Genomic DNA, 19,076 nt, shown 5'->3' on the forward strand with positions numbered 1-19,076 from the left:
TCTTATCTCACAGCTTGGTGACACCACAGGTAGGTTTGCTGGGAGTATTTAGAGGGTAGGAAGGTCTTTGTGGTGTGGGAGCAGAAGGAGGGAGGCAGAGAGAAATTCACAGTTCATGCTGCTGGGCTGAAGTTGGGCTCTAACTTTTGAGAGCCTGGCAAAACATCAGGAATCATTTGTAATGTTAACTGTGTGCATTTAAATAGGCCTCTAATAGCTCAGGAGCAGCTAAGGTGATCAAAAAGGTTTCTGGGTTTTTTTTTTCAGGCTGCACTGATTTAAGCAATAGCCTTCCTATGAGGCTCTACCAGTTTTACTCATAGGATCTGAAAAATAGGATCTGTTTACAGTGGGGTTTGGGTAGGAAAGCTAAGAAATAGAGAAACACAAAAAGTATAAACAAGAGTCATAGCCCAGCCACACTAAACATGTTATTTCCATAGCATAAACTCCCCCTTTAGGTTAATTCCTTCTGTGGGACAACTGACCCAGTCTGGGATTATCCCAGTACTGATTTAGTTCTTGTTTTGCATAGCTGGTTCTCTTCTTCTTGCCATTAAAAATATAAAAAAGGCTCCAGCCTAGTACCAGATCCTGTCTGTACAGTCTAAAAAATTCTAAAAATTTGGGAATTCCCTCCACTTTCCCAACCCAGAAAATGGTATGTGATCTCCAGATATGTGAGGAACCTAACACATCCCAACCAAGCAGAAACAAACATTCACATCAATTCCAGCAACAATAACAACAACAACAGCATCACTGGCGCTACCGGATTTGCTGTTGTCGCTCTTGCTGCTGCTCCTGTTGCTATTATTACTATCATTATCATTATTTTTTGCTGTTGCTGTCGCTGTTATTATTCACACAGGCACGAGATGTGGCTGCTCATGGCAGTCCTGCTCCTCCTCCAAGCACCCAGCAGCTCCGAAGGCGCCAGCAAGCAGAAGAAGGCTCTGAACCCCGAGGCTCTCATGAACGTTGTAAGCCAGGAGAACTCTGAATTCCCTGTCTGAAGGCTTGGGCACGTTCAGCTGGAGGACAGAGAGGCTGGGAGAGGGCTGGTGCTGTTGGGCTGCATCATTAACATCATTAACCAGCTCCTCCTCCCAGCAGAATTAATGCAATTACAGCAGGGCAGTTAGAGATGGGGATAATCCCAGACTGGATTTGATCAGATATCTCCCCAGAGGGTAGAAATTTGTGCATGGCTCCTCTCCTTCAATAACAGCAAGTCGCTCAGGGCCATGTCCAGGTGAGCCCTGAGAGGCTCTGAACCTGGGTTATAAGATAAAATTGCATTTAAATCTTTAAACTGCATTTAAATCTTTCCTGCCAACCTTCATAACAAAGCAACCCGTGGGCAGGACCACAGCTGGATTTTCCCAGTCTGTGGAGTTTTCAGCAAGAATAAAGCTCAGGCAGAGCCTTGGGAGCCCTGCATGGCTCCTGTGGGATTTATCCCAGTGCCCTTCCAGTCAGCCCAGCTCGGCAGGTTCATCCCTCTGCCCCAGCACCTTATCAGCCCGGCTCATCACCGGGAGCCTGATGTGACATGTGTGGCAGGAAATCGGTGCCAGCCGTCTGTAAGGCGGGGTGAGGCGTCAGGAAATCCTTCTGGTTTCAATGGTTTCAGTGAATCCTTTTGGTTTCAATGGTTTCAGTAAATCCTTTTGGTTTCAATGGTTTCAAGCCCTGCGGCCGCCAGCTCCCCTCTCACCCATGGCTGAGCATCTCCCCTTCCCCTGGGCAGGTCGCTGGGGCAGGGTTTGGACAGAGCCACAAAAAGTCCTCAGCTGATCCAGAGACAGCCTGGGCAAAGCCATGTCCCACAATTTCAGTTTTACCACATCCCAGAACTTCATTTTTACCATGTCAGATGGTAAAAGTCAGGTGCTTATCTCCTCAAGTCAGATAAGCACCTTCACCATAGAATGTTTCCCACCTGGGTTTTTCTTCCCCCAGAGCCAAATCATCTGCCACAAAGGGTACCCCAGTGAGGAGTATGAAGTGCTGACTGATGATGGCTACTACATCCACCTGAACAGGATTCCTCATGGAAGAGAAAAGCCTAAGAACAGAGGTACAGCTTGATTTCAGTCTGAGACAGCCAAAACTAAAAGCTCTGAATGCCGGCAGGGGAATGGATGAAGCTGGACAGGCTGGGGGAATAGTCATTGTTAAAGCAAAAAGACTGAATCTGTGGGATTTCTCCAATTTATACTCAAAGCTGTAGCTGAAGACATGGCCAAAATGCACATTTTGCTTGGGAAATGCAAGGCTGAGGCTTTACTGGCCTTAATTTGGGGTGAGTGAACAGAGAAAATGTGCTCCAACGAAATGTGCTGTTTCCTTTGCACCCAGGGGCCAAGCCAGTGGTGTTTCTCCAGCACGGGATATTTGGAGAAGGCAGCCACTGGGTGGAAAACCTGGCCAACAACAGCCTTGGCTTCATCCTAGCAGACTCTGGCTACGATGTGTGGCTGGCAAACAGCCGAGGGACAAGCTGGTCCCGGAGACACCAGCACCTTTCAGCCGACCAGGTGGAATTCTGGGATTTCAGGTGGGCTGGAGATGTTACAAAAGCCTGGCAGAGGCTCTCTGCCTGTCACCGAGCTCCAGGCACAGGTGGGGGCCTCTGAGCAGGCAAGTCAGGGCAGCTCAGCCCTGGCACTGAGGATGGGGCACCTGAGCAGACCTGCCTGCTGACACGGTGCCAGCTCCTCCCTGCAGTGCTGAGTGCACGGGCACTGCCACCTGTGTGGGGACACACAGAGACATCACAGAGACCTCACTGAGCTGGCCACAAGTGTCATTGCCACCTCCCCTGCTCCTAGACCTTGTTGTTGCCCCTTTCTTAAGCTGCTGCTGCCTCTCCAGAGCAGAACCCCCAAGCTCATGAAGAGGCTTTTAGAAAAACCTCACACGGCAGGTCTGCCTTTCACCACCTCCCACCAACACAACAGGAGCCAGTGCTGCATTCCCCAGGGGGAAAGAGCATCCCAGGGAGCAGAGCTGGTGCTGCAATCCTGGTGGGAGCTGGGTATGGCACAGGAATGCTGGCCAGGCTCTCTGCACAGTCTGTTTACTGCTCACCACAGCTGTGGGAGGGCTAAGCCCTTTCAGGGCAGGATGATGCCATGGCAGGAGGGATCCATGCCAGGAATTTCCCCCTGGAAAATCAGCCCCAGATGTGGAGCTGGGCAATGCAAGGCAGCTCAGGGGAAGCTGCTGCCCCACAAGCAGCATCCCCCTCCTGTGTTGCAGCTTCCATGAGATGGCAATGTTCGACCTGCCGGCTGCCATCGACTTTGTGCTGCAGAAAACGGGGCAGAAGCAGCTCCACTACGTTGGATACTCCCAGGGCTGCACAATTGGTGAGTTCCAAAGGGTCACCCACCACCTTGACTCAAAAAATTCCATTTTGGTGTTTTTGTCAGCAGAAAGCAGAGGACTCCCCCACTTGTGGGCTTAACAACCACTGACGTGTCCCATCAGCCAAGGGAATAAAGGTCGTGCCTCCCTTTGGGCATCTCTTGCACCAACATTTAGCAGGAGAAGGTGGCAACAGATCTCAGATTTCCAAGTGGAGATAATCAATTAAACAGAGCGGGGTCCAAGTGAGCCTTCAGATAAGCACCTGAGGAAAGATGGAGCAAGCCTGAGGTTGTTTTTTCTGTTTTCTCAGCGTTTATTGCGTTTTCATCCATCCCCGAACTGGCTCAGAAAGTCAAAATGTTTTTTGCCCTGGCTCCAGCAGTGTCACTGAAGCACAGCAGAAGTCCACTCATGAAGATGCAGCTCCTTGTGGACAACAAGCTCCAGATGATTCCGGTAAGGGATTGACTCCACACCCTTCTGCCCCAAAACTGACTGGCTCTAGAGGTGGGATCATGCCCAGCCACAGCCCCTGGGGCTCCCTGGTGCAACAGAAAACAGTTAATTCCTGCTGGTTTATTAGCACAGACACAATTCAGGCACACACACAGTCCTGGATGGATTGTTGAGTGCATTTCTTCTTCCCATCTGTAGGATACACATGGTCTTTATTTGGGGGCACATGGGAATAAATCACACAGGATTCCATTTTCTTCATGGTGGGAAAAGCCCCTTCTTTAGTCACATAACTCCTTTTTATACAGTTTTATAGACCTCATGTGTGGCTCCAGTTGGTCAGGAGCTTTCTTGCCAATTACTTTTATTGGTAATTAACAAGTTGTTACCCTCACTCAAACGACTGGTGTGTGTACATGCAAGAAAAGTTGTTTGTGAAGAGGTAATTTTAATTTTTTTGTCTGTGTAAAAAGAGTTTATACAGGTGCTGGTTGTTTTTTTATCCAGTGATAGATTGCTATGTTAATGAACTGCTCACCCCAGGATTGCTTCACATGGGAACTTGCACAGCACTAGCTTCCCTTAGAATAAATGACAGGCCACCCAGAGCAGGCTTGATTTTACAAGGCTTTTCTTTATAATTTTTCTACCTTACTGCACCAAGGGCACTTGTAGGGGCCCTAGACCAACACCTGGAGAAGAGCAGCTTTGCTGTGTTGGTTCCATGAAAAACAGATCCTATTCTTGGGGGAGGTGGTGGGAAAGAGGAGAGCTGTGAATATTGATTTCGTTGGCGTTTGTTCAGTCAGCACCAAGGAGCTGTGCACATCTCCATGGGGCAGGGGCTCGATTCCTGGGTGTTCCCTGTCTGGTGGGGCTGGGCAGCAGGGAGGGCAGGCAGGAGCACCCTCAGCGTGTCCCTCTGCTCCGCAGCTGCTGCTGGGCAGGACGGACGCGTCGCTGCGCATCAGGAGGCTGTGGCGCTTCCTGCCCGAGCTCTGCAGGCACACGCTGCTGCACAGGCCCTGTGCCAACCTCCTCTTCCTCCTGGGGGGCTACAACGAGAAGAACCTCAACATGGTGCGTGTGCCATCCCAGCGGGGACAAGGGTCACTGTCCGTGGGCAGGGGGGAGGTTTGCAGGCTGTCCCGACGTGGGAAGGGATGAGAATCTTGGCTCCGTGCTTCAAGAAGGCTGATTTATCATTTTATGGTATATATAGATTAAATTTATACTAATAGAATAGAAGAAAGGATTTCATCAGAAGGCTGGAAAGGAGAAGGAAAGGAAAGGGGAAAGGGGAAAGGGGAAAGGGGAAAGGGGAAAGGGAAAGGGGAAAGGGAAAGGGGGAAAGGGGAAGGGGAAAGGAGGGAAAGGGAAAGGGGAAAAGGAAGGAAAGGGGAAAGGGAAGGGAAGGGAAGGGAAAAAGGAAGAAGGGAAGGGAAGGAAGGGAAGGGAAGGAGAAGGGAAGGGAAGGAAGGAAGGGAAAGGGAAAAGGGAAGGAAGGGAAGGAAGGAAAGAGGAAAAGGAAGAAGGGAAAAGGAAAAGGAAGGAAAGGAAGAAAAGGAAGAGAAGGAAAAAAAAAAGGAGAAGGAAAGGGGAAAGAAAAGAAAAGAAAGGAAAGAAAAAGGAAAGGAAAAGAAAGGAAAAAGGAAAAGAAAGGAAAGGAAAGGAGAAGGAGAAAGGAAAAGGAAAAGGAAAAGGAAAGGAAAAGGAAAGGAAAAGGAAAGCTCATGACTCGCGCAGAGTCTGAGACAGCTGACTGTGATTGGCCATTAATTAGAAACAACCAATATGGGCCAATCACAGATGCACCTGTTGCATTCCACAGCAGCAGATAATCAATGTTTTTCATTTCCTCTGAGGCTTCTCAGCTTCTCAGGAGAAAAATCCTGGCAAAGGGATTTTTCGGAAAAGATCATGGCTACAGCCAGGTGGCCCTTGGCAGCACCTCTGAATCACTGTGACCAGCCTGGGGCGCAGCCCCTGCTGTACCCACCTGCTGAAGCAGCCTCTGGGTGAGCTCAGGCAGTCACTGAAGCCTTGGGCCCAGGGAAGGTGTCTCACAGAGCTCATCCCCATCACTCTCCTCCCCGTGCTGCCTCACAGCAATGGGTTTTTAATGAAAATCAGATCCAGCTCTTCAGGCAGTGTGACTCAGCAGTGGCTGCTCTGGGAAACACCTGGCAGCTGCCACTCCCCTCCCACCTGCTGGAAAGCACCCTCAGTGGGATTTGTTTCCTTGCAGACACGGCTGGATGTGTACACATCCCACTATCCAGATGGCACCTCTGTCAAAAACATCATCCACTGGGCCCAGGTAGGACCCCTGACACACACACACACCCCTGGGATGGGCCCTTCACTGAGGGCCAGGGCAGGCACGAGAGCTCAGGGGTCCCAGACAGTGGGAAAGGAAAGGCAAGAAGTCAGAAGCGGTGCTGGGTGCAGGATGAGCTGCCCTGGTGCCTCTGGGGACCAGGGGACACTGCAGGACACTGTGTGTCCTGTGCTGGGCCAGGCAGGACAAGGGACAGCATGGGGAGGCCACAGATGGGTGTTGGACCCCACTAGGAGTCACCAAAGCAGAGCTTGGGGACACCATGAAGCCCAAGGAGAGGCTGGGGGAACTGGATGAGGAGGAAAATGGGGAGCCAACAACATCTCCCCCTGTCCAAAGGGGGCCTGGACACCCTGGAGATGGACTCTGCAGCTTCAGCAGAGTTCAGGCCCTGCTGGAAATGGAGAACCCCACCCATGTGCCTCCCTGCAGAGCCAAATTATTGGCAATGGAGGCTGGAAAAGGACAATCAGGGTGCTGGAGGAGCTGCAGCAGCACCCTGCACACACAGCTGGTGGTGAGCAGGATTCCAGAGGGAAGAGCACCAGGGCAGCCTAGGAATCACGTGGAGCACCTTGGTTTGTCAGCCCATGGCTGGGGACAGGCATGGAGCCAGGGGTCACAAAGCCACCCTGTTAAAAAAGGTGGAATGTCATCTCCTCCTGCAACGTCCCACGGGTGAGGACACCAACACCTCTCCTTGTCCTGCCTGTCCCCAGCCAGCTGGCATGGCTGGAGATGGGCACAGGAGGGCAGGGACTTCCACAGACACTTTCTGAGCACGCTCTCATGATGGGTGCCTTGAGGGGGCCAGGAGATGTGAGACAGATGCAGGAGCAGATCCATCCTCTCCCAGCAGATCCATCCTCTCACTCACAGCAGATCCATCCTCTCACAGATCCATCCTCCCACAGCAAGTCCATCTTCTCACTCCCAGCAGCTCCATCCTCTCCCAGGAGATCCATCCTCTCACAGATCCATCCTCTCACAGATCCATTTTCTCACAGATCCATCCTCTCACGCACAGCAGATCCATCCTGTCCCAGCAGATCCATCCTCTCACAGCAGATCATTCCTCCCACAGATCCATCCTCCCACAGCAGATCCATCCTCTCCCTCACAGCAGATCCATCCTCTCACAGATCTATCCTCCCATAGCAGATCCATCCTCCCACAGATCCATCCTCTCACAGATCCATCCTCTCCCAGCAGATCCATCCCCCCACAGCATATTCCCCCTCTCTCCCCAGGTGATAAAATCCGGAGAATTCAAAGCCTTTGACTACGGCAGCGAGAACCGCGCTCGGTACCACCAGGTAGGATCCATGGCCGTGCTGGCAGCTGGAGGTGCTGGGGGCCTCTCCAGGGTGCTGCAGGGACACAGTGGCTTCCCTGAGCCCTGAGAGCCCCCCGTGTCCCCCAGGACACCCCGCCCCTGTACCCCCTGGAGCAGATGCCGGTGCCTACAGCAGTGTGGTCGGGAGGGCAGGACTGGGCAGCTGACTGGAGGGACGTGCTGGAGCTGCTGCCACGCATCAGCCACCTCGTCACTTACACCCACATCCCCGACTGGAACCACTGGGATTTTGTGTGGGGCCTGGACGCCCCCGGGCGCCTCTACAGCAGCATGCTGAGCCTGATGGAGGGCTCCCGGTAGAGCGGCAGCTCCCGGCGGCCTGGCCCCTGTCCCTCAGCTGAGACAGCCCCAGGAGGGGCTGGGACAATCCCTGCTGTCCCCTCCTTCCTGCTGGCCTGACACGCTTGTGGTGATGGTGCTTTGGTTGTTGGGTCTCTCCTCCTTGCTTGGGAGCTCCTCAAACACCGGCAGCACCGGGGTCAGCTGAGGCAGAGCCACCGGGGTCAGAGCAGGCAGGAGCCACCAGCCCTGCTGGAAGGGTCCCAACATGATGGTGCTGAGCCAGGGACACACATGGGGACTCTGCCATGACCCCACGGTGGGTTGTGGATTAGAGCAGCCAGCCTGTGAGGAGCTGGGCCTGTGGGGGGACAGGCTGAGAGCAGCCCCCAGCCATGCACACAAAGGAATGCAGGGGATGCATGGGGCCAAACCCTTCTTGGCAGCAGCAGCAACAGGGGCTCTGGCCCCAGATTGCACCCCAGGGGGTTCAGGTTGGATTTGGAGAATCCTTTTTCCCCAAGACAAGTCCTCAGGAAGTGGAAGGTCTCCATATGTGGGCAGGGACTCAGCGGCCAAAGGTCCCCAGGAGTGGCTGCTTGGCTCAGCACCAAGGCACTGGGAATGATCATCCCTCATCCCTGGGAGCTGCTGACCCCAAATGCCCTGGGCTGGGTTGCAGGGCTGCCATCCCCCAGGAAGCTGCTCCAGGCTGACGTCCCCAGCCTATCCCACCCTGCTGCTTGCTGCAAACCCGGAGGTGGGGAAAATCCATCCTAAATAAATGCTGAAAGGGGGTTTCAGGAGCCTGTGCTTTGACACTCACAGCTCTTCCTTGCATGTGAATATTTTCTGGCAGCAGGGACACAGGGCCAGCTGGTGGGTTCTCCAAGGGTCCCAACTGGGAGTATCCCAGTACATCCAGCACCCTACCCAGCCCCTGGGCAGTGGGCAGGAACTCTTGCTGGCAAAAATAACCCCAGACAGCCTTGGGAGTGGAGAGCTTTATTGTATCCATGATGGTTTGGGCATCACGGGTGGGCGGGAGCGCTGGGACTGGCCCTGGGGCAGCTCTGCTGGGATGTGTGCGGCGGGACCGCGGGGCCGTGGGCACCCACTGCTCCTCCACCTCGCCAGGCTGGCCGCCACCGTATGAGGTGGATGAGCGTGGGCAGAATGGGGAGAGGAGGAGCGTGGGGAGGTGGTCCCAGGGCTGCCCCTGCTCCAGGGGGGTCCCCTCTCCCAGCCCTGCCCTCCATGTGTGCGGGCAGCCGGTTCATCGCCGCACCGGGACCCCATCCATGCCTCCCTCCATCCCTTCCTTCCTCCTTCCCTCCGTGCCGGGGCTCGGGCCGCTCCAGGGGCGGTGCCGTTGGCGGCGGGCGGTGCCGGCGGCGGCGGAGGGCGGTACCGGCCGGCGCGGGCGGCCATGGAGGGCAGCGGGCCCCGGGTGGTGGCGGTGGGCGCGGGGCTGGCGGGGCTGGGGGCGGCCCAGCGGCTCCGCGGACACGGCTCCCTCCGCCTGCTGGAGGCGGCGGCCCGCGTTGGCGGCCGCGTCTGCACCCGCCCCTTCGGTACGGGCGGCGAGGCCGGGGCAGGCTGCGGGAACCGGGGGTGGGCGGCACCGGGGGGCGGGCCCGGGCCGGGGCGGGGGGCGGCGGTACCGGGATGCGGGAGCTGCCGCACCTGAGCCCCGGCCCGTGGGGCCGGTCCGGAGTGGGCCGGACACGTGGCGGGGGTGGCCGGTCCCGTGAGCACGCGGGCACCGAACGGAAGCCGCTCACGGGGGGCAGCGGGGGCCGTTCCGGGGCACCGGGGTCCCGCTGCGCCTCGAGCGCTTCTGCCCGGGCACGGCTCGGCGTGACCCGCTCTCCCTCTGTCCCTCCCTCCCGGCAGCGTCGGGGCTGGCGGAGATGGGGGCACACTGGATCCACGGCCCCTCGCCGGGAAATCCCGTGTTCCGCCTGGCCTCCCAGTACGGCCTGCTGGGCCCGGAGACCGCCCGGGAGGAGAACCAGCGGGTGGAGGGGGGCGGCCACCCCCCGCTGCCGTCCGTCACCTACGGCAGCTCGGGCAAGGTGCTGAATGCCCAGGCAGTGCGCGAAGCCCGCGACCTCTTCTACGCCCTGCTGGCCTCCACCCGCGCTTTCCAGGGCTCCAAGGAGCCGCCGTGGCCCAGCGTGGGGCAGTACGTGCGGGCGGAGATCGCCCGGACGGTGCCCACCATGGCGGGGGGCCAGGAGGATGCGCGGCGGCTGCAGCTGGCCGTGCTGGCCGCCTGCCTCAAGCTGGAGTGCTGCATCAGCGGGACGCACAGCATGGACCTGGTGGGGCTGGAGCCCTTCGGCGAGTACGTGTCGCTGCCCGGCCTGGACTGCACCTTCCCAGGGTAAGCGCGGGGCTCCGCGGCGGGACGCGAGGAGCGACCCGTGGCCGGCCCGTGCCCAGCGCTGACTCCTCCCACAGCGGCTACAGCAGCTTGGCCGAGCGCCTGCTCTCGGATCTGCCCGAGGGCACCGTGCTGCTCAACAAGGCCGTGAGGACCATCCACTGGCAAGGCTCCTTCCGAGGGGAAGGCGACGGTGGCGGCAGGGTTTTCCCCGTGCGGGTGGAGTGCGAGGATGGAGATGTCTTCCTTGCTGACCACGTCATCGTCACCGTCCCGCTGGGTGAGGACACCAACACCTTCCCTTGCCCCGCCCTTGCCCTCCGGCCAGATGGGCGAGCGGAGGGCAGGGATTGCCCAAGCCCCTTCCCAGCCTCCCCTCTCCCGCTGGGAAGAGGTTGGAAAGGGGTTTGGGGAGCTCAGAGCACCTCAGCCACCACTGAGAGCTTCCCCGCTGCCTGCCCGAACTTGTGGCTGCAGGTTTCCTCAAGGAACGGCACCAGGAATTCTTCCAGCCCCCCCTTCCCGAGCGGAAAGCACAGGCCATTCGCAACCTGGGCTTCGGCACCAACAACAAGATCTTCCTGGAGTTCGAGCAGCCTTTCTGGGAGCCCGAGCAGCAGCTCCTGGAGGTGGTGTGGGAGGACGAGTCGCCCCTGGAGGAGCCCGACGCTGACCTGGAGGCCAACTGGTTCAAGAAGCTCATCGGATTCGTGGTGCTGCAGCCGCCAGAGCAGTAGGTGACGGGGGATTTGGGGCATCGGGGCCGCTCCCGGGTGGGCACGGGGAGGGGGCAGCAGCTTTCAGCCCCGCCTTGCCGCCCCAGCCACGGGCACGTCCTGTGCGGCTTCATCGCGGGGAAGGAGTCGGAGCACATGGAGACGCTGAGCGACGCCGAGGTGCTCAGCGCCATGACCCACGTCCTGCGCACCATGACAGGTGCCCGCCCCTCCCCGCCCTGCCCCGCCCGCTGCCCCGGGGGGATCTCCCGATCCTATCCCTGAGCTCCGTCCGCAGGGAATCCGGACCTGCCCGCGCCCAGGAGCGTGCTGCGCTCCCGCTGGCACAGCGCTCCCTACACGCGCGGCTCCTACAGCTACGTGGCCGTGGGCAGCTCGGGGGACGACATCGATGTGCTCGCACAGCCCCTGCCCGAGGACCCCCGCGACCCCCGGGTGAGGACTCAGCCCCAGGGGGTGCGGCGGGGACAGACAGACAGACAGACACACGGCGGTGGGGACAGCACAGGGAGGTGGCACTGCTGACCCTCTGCGGGGCTCACCAGTGCTGGGGTCACCGGCTGAGCTCCACGGGGGAGGGGGCATTCCCACAAAACTCATGGGCAGGCGGCTCCTAAGGAAGGGGAAGTGCCCTTAGGGGGTTGTTAAAGCGGCGGTGCCGGAGCGCGGGGGTGAGGCTGTTCCAGCGCAGCCCGCGGCCCCTGCGCTCATCCCCCGCCTCTCGCAGCCCCTGCAGCTCCTCTTCGCCGGCGAGGCCACGCACCGCACCTTCTACTCCACCACCCACGGCGCGCTGCTCTCGGGGTGGCGAGAGGCCGAGCGGCTCAACCAGCTCTTCCAGGCGCCCGTCCCCGCGCCTCAGTCCTGAGGCGGCGAAATAAACCGCGGTGCTTTGCCCTTCGCTCTCCTTTATTGAGAAACCTCCGCGCCGGCGGCTTCTTCCTCTCGGTGGCGGGGTGGTGCGGCGGGGCTGGCTCCGCGGGGCGCTGCCGGTTCAATACCAGTTGGTGCTGGAGATGGTGTAGCGGGGATCGTCCAGCGGGTCCTGCGTCGGGCCCGGCCGCGGGGGAGCCTCCGGGGCAGGTGGGCAAGGGGGCTGAGGCTGAGGCTCAGGCACGGCGGCACGGGGAGTGCCGGGGGGCGCTCCGGGGCCTGCAGGGGGTACGCTGTGCCCCCCGCGGGTCCCGGCACTCCCCGTGCCGCCGGGGGGCGCGGACGGACCCCCCTGAGGCCCCGGTGGTGGCGGTGGCGGCGGCGGCTCCGCCATGGCTGTCACTGAGGCGGCTTCCGGTCGCGGCGGAAGTGACGCGCCGCAGCCATGCGGGTGTGGGCAGCGCTGCGGGCGGCGGGGACGGCGCCGGGAGCGTTCCGGGAGCGCTTCGAGTTCGGCGGCCGCGATGTGGCCTCGTGGTTCCCGCGACACATGGCCAAAGGTGAGCGGCGGCAGCGCGGCGGGTCGGGCTCCTCGGCCTCCCCGCCGAGCGCTCACCTCGCGCTGTGCTGTGCGCTGCAGGCCTGCGGCAGATGCGGCTGGCGCTGCGCCGCGCCGACTGCCTGGTGGAGGTGCACGACGCTCGGATATCCTGCATAGCTGCCGGACAACCCTGCCCCTTGTCCCTCCAGACCACCCCTGTCCCTCTCCGCCTCCTCTCCCTCCCCTTCCCGCTACGCTCTTGCGGTCACTGTCCTTAGCGCAGGCACATTCCGCTGTCGGGCCGGAACCCCGCGCTGCAGGAGGCGCTGGGCATCCGCCCTCACGTCCTGGTGCTGAACAAGGTGGATCTGGCTGATCCCCGCCGGCAGCCGGTGAGCGCCGGGGCAGGGCAGGGCGGGTGACAGTGGCAGTGTCACAGGTGGGTGACAGCAGTGCCTCCTCCCGTCCTGCAGGAGGTTCTGGAGCAGCTCAGGCAGCAGGGATGCTCGCACGTAGTGTTCACTGACTGCCAGCGGGATGTTAATGTCAAGAAGGTAATGGGGCAGCAGCCCAGCCCTGCTCCCTGGTGAGCTACCAGCCCACCAGGAGTGCCCTCGGTGCTCCAGCTGGCTGCTCGCTTTCCCCCTTCCCTTTCCTTGAGTCCTCTGCTCAGCCACCATTGTGCACATCCTGCTGGCGCAGTGTCACCAAGCGAGTGGCTGCTGCCAGCCAGGGCACAGAGTGACAGCCCTGTCCCTCTGCAGGTTGTCCCCATGGTTGCCAGGCTGGTGGCTGATGGCCCACGCTACCACAGGGCCGAGGTGAGGCACATGCACAGGGGGCACAGAACATCCTGGGTTGGAAGGGGCCCACAAAGACCATCCAGTCCAGCTCCTGGCCCCACACAGACACCCCAACAATCCCACCCTGGGCATCCCTGGAGCAGTGTCCAGGCTCTCCTGGAGCTCTGGCCGCCTCAGGGCCGTGGGAGCCTGGGCAGTGCCCAGCACCCTCTAGAGGAAGAACCTTGCCCTGATCTCCAGCCTGGCACAGCTCCAGCCATTCCCTGGTCCTGTCCCTGTCCCAGAGAGCAGAGATGGGAGCTGCAGCCTTTGGTGAGGTCTGACCTCAGTGTGCTCTGCTCCTTTGGACACTCCCTGACAGCTTTACATCTCTTTTATATTGTGGTGCCCCCAAGGCAGGAGGTGAGGCTGCCCCCAGTGCAGAGCAGAGGGAGGGTCACCCCCTCTCCAGCCAAGGGATGAGGCTGCTCCCTCATGTGCCACAAGTGCCTGGCAGGGCAAACCCTGGGATATTTCCCTGCTGCTGCAGGGGGTGGTTGGTGACCAGCTGCTCCTTGCCCGTGTCTCCCTGGCCTGCAGAGCTCCGAGCACAACATCCTGGTGATCGGCGTGCCCAACGTGGGCAAGTCCTCGCTCATCAACTCCCTGCGGAGGCTGCACCTCAAGAAGGGTATTCCTGCACGGTGCCAGGGCTCGGGGGGCAGCTGGGCACTGTGCCACCGTGTCCCTGACTGTGTCTGTGCCCCCAGGCAAAGCCACTGCGGTGGGGGGAGAGCCAGGGATCACCAAGGCAGTGCTGTCCAGGATCCAGGTACCGTCCCTGCATGCAGGAAAGCTCCAGGCTCACTGAGGGGTTGCTCAAGTCCCCTTTGCAGCAAGAGCTTAACTCAGGCTCAGTGCCTCGCTCATTAGCCCTGTGGTGCTAACTAGCAGCCCTGCCTGCCCGTGCCAGGTGTGTGAGAAGCCCCTGATGTACCTGGTGGACACCCCCGGCGTGCTGCCCCCCCGGCTGGGGGATGTGGAGACAGGCATGAAGCTGGCACTGTGTGGTGAGGCTGGGGTCACACTGCTGCTCACACCCCCTGTGTGTGAGGGCTGGAAGGAGGGCTGGCCAGGGCTAGGCAGGGCTGAGGGAAGCTGGGGCTCGACCCTCTTTTCCAGGAGCCATCCGTGACCACCTGGTGGGGGAGGACGTCATGGCCGACTACCTGCTGTACACCCTGAACAAGCAGCAGCAGTTCAGGTGAGCCAGCAGGGAAGGGTGCCAAGAGGGTCATGGAGATGGTCATGGAGATGCCATGGGTGATGGAGATGCCCTGCCCAGGGAGTTTTGGGGGTGTGAGCCATGTCCTCTGGCAGGTACGTGCAGCACTACGGGCTGGCCCAGCCCTGCGACCACATCGAGCCCCTGCTCAAGCACGTGGCCCTCAGCCAGGGCCGCACACAGAAGGTGAAGGTGCTCACAGGCACAGGTGGGTGATCCAGAGTGCAGGGCTGAGAGTTTTGGGGATTCCAGGGCAGCGCCAGGCTGCACTGACACGCCTGTATCTGCTCCCACCTCCAGGGAATGTCAACATGATGATGCTCAACTACGCAGCTGCTGCCTACGAGTTCCTGCGGGACTTCCGAGCAGGACGCCTGGGCAGGGTGACACTGGACTGAGACCCATCATGGACAGGCACTGCCGGCAGCCGTGGGGACTGGGGACACCCTGGTGCCCCTTGGAGCTGGGGACACCTCAGCAGGGAGCCATGGGGTGTGATTGAGGTGGCTCTGCCAGGGCTGTCCCCGGTTTTGGGCAAGAGGCCGCAGGGACAAGATGCCCTGTGGTGTCGCTGTTGTGGTGCTCCCATGGAGAGCCTGGGGCACGGCTGGTGCCTCCGGCTGGCACCTGGAGAGCTGCTTCCTCGCCAGGGAGCTGTTTCCTCTCTGGGTTTGGCTTGCCTTGGAGCCTCCATCCCGAAATAAAGCCTGTGTGGGCAGGGGCCGAGCTCTGGCCATCCCAGGGTCCCGCCCCTCGCCCCGCATCCAGCCACACTTGCTTTCGCCCAATTTTATTGCCGCCTCCTCGGCCTCCGGACACGGCGAGGCCACGGACAGGGGCGCGGTGCGGAGGGGTGCCCGAGCCGGCGGGGTTTGGCTCGGTGTGCAGGGGTGGTGGTCGTGGAGAGTCTTCCGCGGGGGTCCTGCCCCGCCGGCGGTGGGTGGCCGTATCCCCGGGAGCCGCTGCTCGCCCGGGGCGTGGGGCTCAGCCCCGTGGGGGGCGGCCGGTCCTCTCGGAGTCGTGGGTGCACCGGGCACAGTCAAGTCCCCCGCAATCCATCAGCGGCGGAGGAGGGCGGCCAGCGGGCAGAGCCAGGGCAGCGCCCGGCTCGGCGGGCTCCCGGCGGCCGGCGCGGCGGAGGTCCAGGCGCTGGCGGCCGCCGTCCAGTTGCCGTCGCGGTACTCGACGCCGTCACCCGCTTGCAGCTCTCCGGACAGCCGGGCCCGGCGCAGGGCCGCCCCCGCCGCCACGCCGGCCGCCGCTCCCGCCGCCGCCGCCCCCGCCACGCGCAGGGCCGCCCCGGCCGAGCCGTACCGGGGCACGGCCGCCCTCGGCCGGCTGCGGGCCGCCCCCCGCGCCGCGCCGCGGGCCGCCCCACGGGCACCGCCGCGCCCACCTTTGCCGGCCACCGTGTCGCAGAAGGTGGCGGCCAGCAGCACCAGCGCCCAGCACGCCGCCGCGCTCCGCCGCATCCCGCACCTGCCGCAGGGAGGGAGGGAGGGAGGGAGAGCCCCGCCGCTCAGCCGCGCCCGGCCGGGGCCGGGGACCGCGCACCGCCGCGTCCCGCTGCGCGTGTGGCGTGTGCTGCGGCCGCGCACGCGTGTGTCACGGCACACGCACCACCCCGCGTTGCATAAACGCGCTCCCCCCACCCCTGCGGATGATGCTCCTGCACACGCTCGCTCCCGCACGCCCTGGGGATGATGCTCCCGCACACACTCGCACACGCTCTGCGCCCCGCAGAACCCTGCGGGTGACGCTCCGCACAGCCGTGGGGATGGCGCTCCCGCACACGCTCGCGCCCACGCGTTTCCCCGGCTTCGCACACACCCCGCCGCAGGGCACACTCACACGCCCTCCCCTCCCTCCCCAGCCGCGGGGCTCACCGGACCCGGGGATGCCGCCGGCTCGTTCCGCTCCTCTCCGCTCCTCCCTGGCCGCGCTCCCGCCGCCGCGCTCCCGCCGCGCCCCCCGCACTCCCCCCCACTCCCCGCGCGGGGTGCGGCGGGGGAATCCCCGCTCCTCACCCTTTCCCCTTCCCTCCCCGTTCCCCGCGGCGCCTCTAAACCCCCCGCACGCCGCCGCCTCGGCCCGCCGAGCCCCGCGGGCAGCACGGCGGGACCCCCGCCCGGGGCGGCCCCAGCGCCCCCTCACACGGCCCGGGGGGCTCGGCCCCGCCCCTCGCCCCGCCTCGGCCAATGGGAACGGCGCCTGGCGGGGAGTGGCCGGCTGCACCAATGGGCGGCGGCGGGAGGGGCGGGGCTCGCTCCGCGCTCCGCCATGGCCGCCGCGCTGCGAGCGCTCCTGCGGCCCGCTGCTGCCGCCGCCACTGCGCTGCCCCGAGCGCGCCTTCCGCCGCCGCTCCGCGCCCCCTGCGGCGCTCGGGGCTGCAGCGACGGTGAGCACCGGGACACCGGGGGGGCACCGCGGGGGGGTGGGCTTGGCCCAGCCCCGTGCTCAGCGCAGGGCACCGGGTCCCTGCAGCGGGCACGGTCGTAGCCCCGGGCAGTGCCCATCGACCTGCTCGTGGTCCCTGGGCTGTGCACTAGGCCACGGCAGCGGACACCGCGTCCCTACTCCGTGTGCGGTCCCAGCGCCGGGCACCGAGTCTCTGGGCTGTGCACCGGGGCCACAGCACCGGGCACCGGGACCCAGCACAAGGTAGAGTCCCGGCACCGAGCCTGTGCCCAGCGAGTTGCACGTGGTTCCGCAGCTGCGCTCCAGAGCCCATCACCGGGCACCGGGGCCCTGCGCCATGTATGGGCAGCGGTGCTGCATACCAGGGCACCGGCACTGCGGCCCGGCACCGGGGCCGCTGGACTGTGCACCCCGTCCCAGCACAGGGTGGTCACGGGGTTTCATCTTCACGGGCTAGGGTGGCACTGGGAGCTCCTCCGAGCCCGTCCCGTCTGCTGCCGGTGACCGCCGCCACCAAGGTCGCCTTTAAATAGCCTGGAGTGACGGTTGGCGGGGTGCGGCCGGGGCCCGCCCGGTGCCCGGCTGCCGGTGGCTAACGGGGCAGTGCTGCTGTGGCGGGCAGGGGCTCCATTCCGGTACCTGCTGGTGCAGAAGACGGGCGCAATGAAGAACGTGGGGCTGATCCAGCTGAACCGGCCGCAGGCGCTCAATGCGCTCTGCGAGGGACTGATGGCGGAGCTGGGGCGGGCCCTGGAGGCCATGGAGTGCGACCCGAACGTGGGAGCCATCATCCTCACCGGCAGCCAGAAAGCCTTCGCAGGTAGGACCGTGGCCTCTGCTCACCCCAGAGTTTTGGAGGGGATTGGAGTCCCACTGCACTTCCCTTTGCAGCTGGCGCAGACATCAAGGAGATGCAGAAAAAAACCTTCCAGCAGTGCTACCGCGGTGGCTTCCTGGCCGGCTGGGACAAGGTCGCCACGGTCCGCAAACCCATCATTGCCGCCGTCAATGGCTACGCCGTGAGTGCCCCCCACACCTCCCTGCACCCCCTGTCCCCACCCTGGCACCCCTGACCCATCTGTGCCTCCCCATGCCAGCTGGGAGGCGGCTGTGAGCTGGCCATGATGTGCGACATCATCTACGCCGGGGAGAAGGCGCAGTTTGGGCAACCCGAAATCCTGCTGGGAACCATCCCAGGTGAGCAGCAGCACCTGCCAGGGGCCTCCATCCCAGCTGGGGTGGGAGCCCTCTCTGAACCTCTCCCCTCGATGCCCCAGGTGCTGGTGGCACGCAGAGGCTGACCAGGGCAGTGGGGAAGTCACTGGCAATGGAGATGGTGCTCACCGGGGACCAGATTTCAGCACAGGAGGCCAAGGAGGCAGGTAGGGCTGTGTGACAGTCCTGGCACTGCAGGGGTCTGGCAGAGAGCCATCCCCCCATGTCCCACTGCCCGTCCTAGGTCTGGTCAGCAAGGTCTACCCTGTGGACAAGCTGCTGGACGCAGCCATTGCCTGCGCTGAGAAGATCGCCAGGAACTCCAAGCTGGTGGCTGCCATGGCAAAGGAGTCAGTCAATGCTGGTAGGGGCTGGGGGCTGACTGGGAACCCCCTGGGGGGGCTGCAGCGCCAGGCAGAGGGGTCTCCCCAACTTCTCCCTTGCTTTCAGCCTTCGAAACGACGCTGACAGAGGGGAACAGGACAGAGAAGCGCCTCTTCTACGCCACCTTTGCCACCGTGAGTAGGGGGATGAGGGATAACAGGCATCCCTCGTGGCATGAGGGACAGCAGGGTCACTGCAGCCCCCCCCGAGGCTCACTGTCACCTTCCCTCTCTGCTTGTCCCAGAATGACCGCGAGGAGGGGATGACGGCATTCGTGGAGAAGCGCAAGGCCAAGTTCACCGACAGCTGAGCCGGGCAGCTGCAGGTCCCTGGGGTGGTGCAGGTCCCCACGGCCTCCTGCAGCCCGCCCACCCCCGCCTTACCCCGCACAGGGGACCGGGACCCGTCGGCGAGCCATGCTCGGGGTGACAGCCAGCAGTGGGGACCGCCTCGGCCTTCGCTATTAAAGGGTTTTCTAGGTGCTGCTGGGACATGGGGCATCCTTGCTGCGAGGTCCTGCCTTGGCTGGGAAATGTTGGGGTTCACTGAACCCCCCATGCTCCCTCACTGCTCTCCATGATGGGCTGGGCATGAGCAGCCTTGTGGAGCATAGGGCTGGGTGTTCCCCAGCCTGTGGCACC

General features: G+C 62.3%; 5 protein-coding genes across 5 annotated transcripts; 4 read left to right on the forward strand and 1 right to left on the reverse strand.

The window, feature by feature from the left end:
- LOC135449463 (lipase member M-like) lies at positions 1-7,832 on the forward strand. Its single transcript, XM_064716506.1, has 10 exons — positions 1-29; positions 872-983; positions 1,966-2,083; positions 2,365-2,563; positions 3,268-3,377; positions 3,689-3,834; positions 4,768-4,914; positions 6,083-6,154; positions 7,426-7,491; positions 7,599-7,832. The coding sequence occupies exons 2-10, from the start codon at positions 879-881 to the stop codon at positions 7,830-7,832; spliced, it is 1,197 nt and encodes a 398-aa protein (XP_064572576.1). The 5' UTR covers positions 1-29; positions 872-878.
- A 1,073-nt stretch (positions 7,833-8,905) lies between these two features.
- On the forward strand, positions 8,906-11,834 carry PAOX (polyamine oxidase). Its single transcript, XM_064716505.1, has 7 exons — positions 8,906-9,385; positions 9,708-10,200; positions 10,278-10,480; positions 10,678-10,933; positions 11,024-11,136; positions 11,215-11,372; positions 11,665-11,834. The coding sequence occupies exons 1-7, from the start codon at positions 9,241-9,243 to the stop codon at positions 11,803-11,805; spliced, it is 1,509 nt and encodes a 502-aa protein (XP_064572575.1). The 5' UTR covers positions 8,906-9,240; the 3' UTR covers positions 11,806-11,834.
- A 125-nt stretch (positions 11,835-11,959) lies between these two features.
- Positions 11,960-15,191, forward strand: MTG1 (mitochondrial ribosome associated GTPase 1). Its single transcript, XM_064716507.1, has 11 exons — positions 11,960-12,370; positions 12,451-12,515; positions 12,639-12,743; positions 12,825-12,905; positions 13,116-13,172; positions 13,734-13,824; positions 13,904-13,965; positions 14,107-14,203; positions 14,316-14,397; positions 14,514-14,626; positions 14,719-15,191. Exons 1-11 carry the CDS (start codon positions 12,256-12,258, stop codon positions 14,814-14,816), a joined length of 966 nt encoding a protein of 321 aa, XP_064572577.1. The 5' UTR covers positions 11,960-12,255; the 3' UTR covers positions 14,817-15,191.
- Position 15,192: 1 nt separating this feature from the next.
- Positions 15,193-16,376, reverse strand: SPRN (shadow of prion protein). The gene is made up of 2 exons (XM_064716512.1): positions 16,305-16,376; positions 15,193-15,897 (listed from the first exon to the last, which is right to left on the reverse strand). Exon 2 carries the CDS (start codon positions 15,888-15,890, stop codon positions 15,477-15,479), a length of 414 nt encoding a protein of 137 aa, XP_064572582.1. The 5' UTR covers positions 15,891-15,897; positions 16,305-16,376; the 3' UTR covers positions 15,193-15,476.
- Positions 16,377-16,683: 307 nt separating this feature from the next.
- Positions 16,684-18,926, forward strand: ECHS1 (enoyl-CoA hydratase, short chain 1). The gene is made up of 8 exons (XM_064716509.1): positions 16,684-16,816; positions 17,459-17,656; positions 17,728-17,855; positions 17,934-18,033; positions 18,114-18,218; positions 18,296-18,415; positions 18,502-18,569; positions 18,680-18,926. Exons 1-8 carry the CDS (start codon positions 16,699-16,701, stop codon positions 18,743-18,745), a joined length of 903 nt encoding a protein of 300 aa, XP_064572579.1. The 5' UTR covers positions 16,684-16,698; the 3' UTR covers positions 18,746-18,926.
- The last annotated feature ends 150 nt before the right edge of the window (positions 18,927-19,076 follow it).

Source organism: Zonotrichia leucophrys, chromosome 6 (assembly GCF_028769735.1).
Source record: "Zonotrichia leucophrys gambelii isolate GWCS_2022_RI chromosome 6, RI_Zleu_2.0, whole genome shotgun sequence".
Lineage (NCBI taxonomy): Eukaryota > Metazoa > Chordata > Aves > Passeriformes > Passerellidae > Zonotrichia > Zonotrichia leucophrys.

Bases quoted from the DNA above. Each gene is read 5' to 3' on its own strand.
- LOC135449463 (XM_064716506.1), top strand. From the start codon at position 879: ATGTGGCTGCTCATGGCAGTCCTGCTCCTCCTCCAAGCACCCAGCAGC. The intron at 2,564-3,267 runs GTGGGCTGGAGA...CCTGTGTTGCAG, and splicing joins GTGGAATTCTGGGATTTCAG to CTTCCATGAGATGGCAATGT. The intron at 6,155-7,425 runs GTAGGACCCCTG...CTCTCTCCCCAG, and splicing joins ACATCATCCACTGGGCCCAG to GTGATAAAATCCGGAGAATT.
- PAOX (XM_064716505.1), top strand. From the start codon at position 9,241: ATGGAGGGCAGCGGGCCCCGGGTGGTGGCGGTGGGCGCGGGGCTGGCG. The intron at 10,481-10,677 runs GTGAGGACACCA...TTGTGGCTGCAG, and splicing joins CATCGTCACCGTCCCGCTGG to GTTTCCTCAAGGAACGGCAC. The intron at 10,934-11,023 runs GTAGGTGACGGG...TTGCCGCCCCAG, and splicing joins GTGCTGCAGCCGCCAGAGCA to CCACGGGCACGTCCTGTGCG.
- MTG1 (XM_064716507.1), top strand. From the start codon at position 12,256: ATGCGGGTGTGGGCAGCGCTGCGGGCGGCGGGGACGGCGCCGGGAGCG. The intron at 13,173-13,733 runs GTGAGGCACATG...CCTGGCCTGCAG, and splicing joins CACGCTACCACAGGGCCGAG to AGCTCCGAGCACAACATCCT. The intron at 14,204-14,315 runs GTGAGGCTGGGG...CCTCTTTTCCAG, and splicing joins CATGAAGCTGGCACTGTGTG to GAGCCATCCGTGACCACCTG.
- SPRN (XM_064716512.1), bottom strand. From the start codon at position 15,890: ATGCGGCGGAGCGCGGCGGCGTGCTGGGCGCTGGTGCTGCTGGCCGCC.
- ECHS1 (XM_064716509.1), top strand. From the start codon at position 16,699: ATGGCCGCCGCGCTGCGAGCGCTCCTGCGGCCCGCTGCTGCCGCCGCC. The intron at 18,416-18,501 runs GTAGGGGCTGGG...CCTTGCTTTCAG, and splicing joins AAAGGAGTCAGTCAATGCTG to CCTTCGAAACGACGCTGACA. The intron at 18,570-18,679 runs GTGAGTAGGGGG...TGCTTGTCCCAG, and splicing joins TCTACGCCACCTTTGCCACC to AATGACCGCGAGGAGGGGAT.